Source organism: Otolemur garnettii, unplaced genomic scaffold, assembly GCF_000181295.1.
Source record: "Otolemur garnettii isolate 467f Iridium unplaced genomic scaffold, OtoGar3 scaffold00018, whole genome shotgun sequence".
Taxonomy (NCBI): domain Eukaryota; kingdom Metazoa; phylum Chordata; class Mammalia; order Primates; family Galagidae; genus Otolemur; species Otolemur garnettii.
In genome coordinates this window covers 23,399,221-23,404,479 of record NW_003852413.1, presented here as the reverse complement: position 1 = coordinate 23,404,479, position 5,259 = coordinate 23,399,221, and the positions used below count along the sequence as shown (strand labels likewise).

At 38.3% G+C, this 5,259-nt stretch overlaps 1 protein-coding gene across 2 annotated transcripts in view; it reads right to left on the bottom strand.

Annotated features, from left to right (window-relative positions):
* Positions 1-5,259, bottom strand: part of SMARCE1 (SWI/SNF related, matrix associated, actin dependent regulator of chromatin, subfamily e, member 1) — a 21,278-nt gene that overhangs the window by 5,079 nt on the left and 10,940 nt on the right. For both annotated transcript variants that reach the window (XM_003786386.3, XM_023511074.1), the window contains 3 exons: positions 4,404-4,535; positions 3,955-4,126; positions 546-718 (listed from right to left, as the gene is read on the bottom strand). In XM_003786386.3, the coding sequence (XP_003786434.1) occupies positions 546-718; positions 3,955-4,126; positions 4,404-4,535 (477 nt within the window). The remainder of the gene's footprint in view (positions 1-545; positions 719-3,954; positions 4,127-4,403; positions 4,536-5,259) is intronic.

Here is a 5,259-nt window from a genome sequence, read left to right as displayed (position 1 = left end):
ACTCTGCTACAGGTGCTGAGCCTCACATGTATTTCTTAAAGAATATACTTTCTATTACAGTGTTCTATGTTACAGTTTTTAGTGACAAACTCGATAAACTTCTGGGAAAGGTCCACTCCCTTAAACCTTTTCCCCAAATCAGGAACTGGTAAGATTAAAATATTTAACAGTGTATTTATGCACAGTGTAAGAATCATATCAGCTGGGTACCGTGGCTCACACCTGTAATCCCAGCGTTCTGTACAGCAGCAGGATGACTGAAGGCCATGAGTTTAAGACCAGCCTGAGCAAGTGTGAAACTCCCATCTCTACAAAAACAGAACTAGCCAAGCATGGTGGTGTGTGCCTGTAATCCCAGCTATTTGGGAGGCTGAGGCAGGAGGACTGCTTGAGTCCAGGAGTTTCAGGTTACCGTAAGCTATGATGACTCCACCATCCTCTACCCTGGGTGATAGAGTGAGACCATGTCTCAGGAAAAAATAAAGTCTCACGTGGGATTTCTGGCATAGGCCCATTTTATTATAAGAAATGCTTTATGACCTTACCTGATGGACCATTAAAGATTGGACCTGTCGTTTGAGGACCTGCATCCTAGCTGTTGTGACAACTGACCGAACGTCTGGCACCACACTCTCACTAAGAATTTCACTAATGAGGCGGTGGTTTCTCTGGAAACGGGCAGTGGCTGTATGCTTCATTGAAAAGCCATCATCATAATCTAGAATGAACAAATCTGGAAATTAGGTCACCAGTAACCATGAACAGGACAGTGTATCAATGTTAACAGTTACCAAGGAATTGTGCCCTCACTGGCCTAATAAGTGGGCAAGTAGCATCATGGGAGCACCAGGGCAGGCACTTAATAAAGACTACACATATCTACATGGCACATATGTGTTCACTGGGCAAGGTATTAGTTTTTCTTAAAATCTTTAAGTGATGATGTATGTCTAAGAAAAATTTGGCTGAAACAGAAATGAGATATAATCATGTCTCTTGGCCTTGACATCCATGTGAAGGTTACATACGATGGTAGTAACTGAAATTCCATCTACTGTTTCACTCTCCTCATAGTAATTTAAGGCATTAACAACTAATGAACAATATTAAGAACTAGGTAGTACATCTGTGACTGCAGCACTTTAAAATTAATAAAGATGCTCATTTATAAAATTAACTTACCACAGAGGAGTAAATATCTCTAGCAATATTCAGTTTCCTAGCATTTACATTTTATTAGATTAAAAAACTACTAGGGCACTTAAGTAATTTTTTTAGAAAAAAAATTTGATTTCTAAATTTACTTTAAAATTTTTTCAATTCTCCACTTACTCAGCTGTTGTCAAAGGGTAATGGTATTACCCAAGTTCATGTACACACAGAATGGGTCTGGTTTATATGCTCATTTTCAATAGCTGCCCAATAGTGCTTCCTTAATCTTAGCCTATGCTCTATTATAGTCATAGTGTTCACATATCTGCTAACAACTGTACTATTATTTATTTACTATTTTTCTTCAAATTAGTTCACTAAAAAAAAAGTGGGGCTTTCGCTTAAGCAACGTACACTAAAACAAAAGTTCCTCTTTGGTAGCTGGGCACAATGGCTCATGCCTGGAATCCTAGCACTTTGGGAGGCGGAGGTGGGTGGATTGCTTGAGCTCAGGAGTTCAAGACCAGCCTGAGAAAGAGAGAGACTCAGTCTCTAAAAAATAGCCCTGCATTGTGGTGGGTGTCCCTATTACTTGGGAGGCTGAGGCAAGAGGACTGCTTGAACCCAAGAGTTTGAGGTTGCTGTGGAGCTATGATGCCATAAGAGGAGCTCACTGTACCAGACAACAAAGTGAGACTCTGTCTCAAAAAAAAAAAAAAAAAAGTTCCTCTCTGAACCACCTTATCTTCTTAGTGTCTCACCACAAAAGGAAGGTCCACACTTTAGGAAAACTTGCTCCAGAGGCCTACAGTATGCTGCTACTTCATAATTTAACACCCCCTTCTACTTCTAAAACAGTGGTTCTCAACCTCCCTAATTGCCACGTTGTTACAAATGGAAAAAAGGGATTGCAACCCACACAGGTTGAGAACCACTGTTCTAAAATTAAAACTACTGGGATCAGATAGTTTAGTTTTTTTAAACTCTGTAACCATTTTACTTTTTAAGGAAGAGTTATTCACATTTAAGGTTTACATGTATATGATAAATTTGTGCTAAGTTACCTTTTTTTGTTGTTGCTTGCTTTCTTCTTTCATTTATACGGCCCCAATGTTGACCATTGGTAGAAGAAATAAAGTCTAAGCAATCTGATTTGGGCCTATCCTTCTTTGTACTTTAGTTGTCTGCTTCCCTTTTCTCGGGGGTAGGAGCTGAGGGTATCTTTTCTAGTTATTATCTAATTTACCAGCTATTTATTCCATGAATACTTTCTCATTGAAAAAAGCCTTTATTGACTTGTATGGATAACTGCATGTGTCCAGTCTATCGCTGACAGTTCTCTGTTAAAGTTTAAGTCAACAGCTGTTTATTCATGCAGATGCCATCTTTCTCTTGGTCTTATGTACATTTCCACCTTCCAAATCTTCCACTTTCTACTCAGTCCTGAGGGATCCCAGGTCTGAAGTCATTACCATACTGGCATCTCAATTACCACCTGTCCTCTCTTACTAACAGCTTTAAGATCTGATCTTAAAAACATTCTAAGCAGAAGTTTAAAACCACTCCTGAATGAATCTCTTCAGTCCTTTCATGCGGGTAATGAAAACTACATTCTACTTACAGTTTCTACATTGCTAGCCTTTGTTTCTTTTTGTACTTACTCCACACCCCCATCCTCCCAATATCTGCACCTTTGGACCTTTTTCTACTCTTTAGTTCTCTATGTATTTTTGCATTAATCATCCTTTTTGAGTACTTAAGGTATGCATATGCTAGTGTGTCCTTAGTCCTGCTGATTCTGTGTAGCATGCAATGCTATTTCTATTCTATATTCTACTCTCTCTATTCTATTGTCTGTATTTATGAGAACTTTTGTCAGTTGTTGTCAGGTGTTGTGGGGATCTGCCTAGAGTCAGTATCACAGTCCATTCTTTAAAATAATTACTTTTACTTTTCCCTCTTTTATCAATTTACACGTCTTTTGATGGCCCTACTGCTTCCTCCCTCATTGATATTTTCTCTAAAGTTCTCAAAAGCTTCCTCTTTGCTACTACTACTTTAAGATGAGATCTCAAATTATTTTCTTGGTATTTTTGTTACTTTCAGTTATAGGTTTCAACCTTTCCACAACACAGCAGCACACACAGGAAATATTAATATTTATACAACACACTGGGTATGTGGATGCATGTGCTCATAGTTGGAAGCAGCTATCTCTGAGCCCTGTAGCTTCAGACCCTGCTGGGCTGCAGAGGGCAAGAACAGCAATCTGTATATCTGCAAACTATTCAGGGAATAGCAATTAAGAGGTCGGCGATTTGATGTTATGTATGAAACCTGTGGGGGTATGCCCTTTGTGAGTATCATGAGCTGTATTTATAAATTATGTTGGATTTCTGAATTAAATGGAAAGGGAATTTCACAATGCTTCTATACACTCATTCACCTTCTCCTTTAACAGCTTTTAAATCAGCAAACTTAGGGAACCAATAAGAAAACAGGACACAACTAGAATACATTTAGCTTTATAAAAGCAGCCAAGGCAAAATCCCGATTGTGATCCAAACACCTCTCATGCATTCTGAGTACAAAGACTTTGATGAACAATAAATAGTTTTTGTTATTTTTTGCACTGAAAACGATATTTCTTTTCTTGTGGGAAATTCACATATAAATCTTACTCAAAATAATCAAGATACTGAAATGTCACTTAAATTATGCTTTTTTCCCCATTTAAGATACACAATTTCTCTTGTTTTAATTCTCAGAGAAAGCATAAAAACCCCACTTTTTTTTTTTTACCATCTGGATCTTCAGCAGGCTGAATGCTCATGTAAGGTTCTCCTTTCTCCATGCGAGACTGTCTCTGTCGACTTTCTTCCTCTAAAGCAGCTTCTGCACGACTTTTTGCATTTATGTAAGCAAGGTATGCGGGGGAATTATGATAGGCCTTCATAGATTCATTGTATTCTATCTGAAATTCAAATGTTTTTCAGTTTTATAATTAACATTTTGCAGGTTACAATGTAGATCTATATTCTCATGTGAATACCAAAAGATATGACATAAGCAGGGTGTTGGGATAATCTTTTACAGACGAGAAATCTGAGGCTTAGAGAAATTAAGTGATGACCCATGTAGAGAGTCTCAGTGCAGCCTCAGCTTTTTGATCAAATCCTACATTTCTTTAATAATAAGCCAATGCCTACATACTTTACACTGTATCCACCCCACTGTAGTCTCCACCCTACCTTTTCTGCTTCGTATTCGTTTAAATATTCTTGTTTCTCTTCATCGGTGAGATCTCGCCACATGCCACCAATAATCTTGCCAATCTCCCACAACTTTAGGTCAGGGTTAGAAGCCTTTACTTGGTCCCAGACCTTAAAGGGGAAAGAGTTGATATTTCAATACTGATACCCAATATAAGGCTTAGGAAGATGGATACAGACTTTTAATACTCTTTAATATGAAAACTTTTAAACAAAAGAAGGAAGAATAGCATCAAATTCTTATGTATTCATCAGACTAGTTCAACAATTATCAACAGCTGGCTAATCTCACGTCATCTTTACCATGCTGGATTATTTTAAGGTAGATCTCAGACATCATGTCACTTCATTCACAAATACTTCAACTCGATAGGCCAAGAATATCTCCAATCACTATAAACACTTAAGATAAGTTAACTCAATAATATATGAGTTAACCTATGCCTCTAAAAGCTCATGTGAATTTGGAAGAAAAGTGATTAATGTGCATAACAGAATATATCATATTGTCAAATACATATATAATAATTACAATCAAAGTTTTATAATTTCTAGTTGTAACTTAAATGCTCTTCCTTCTAATTTTTAAAGAGTAATTTGGCTTGGTGCCTGGGCTCAAGTGGCTAAGGCGCCAGCCACATACACCTAAGGTGGTGGGTTCCAGCCTGGGCCTGCCAAAACAACAATGACAGCTGCAACCAAAAAAATAGCCAGGCGTTGTGGTGGGCGCCTGTGGTCCCAGCTACTTGGGAGGCTGAGACAGGAGACTCGCTTGAGCCCAGGAGTTGCAGGTTGCTGTGAGCTGTGATGCCACAACACTCTCCCCAGGGGGATA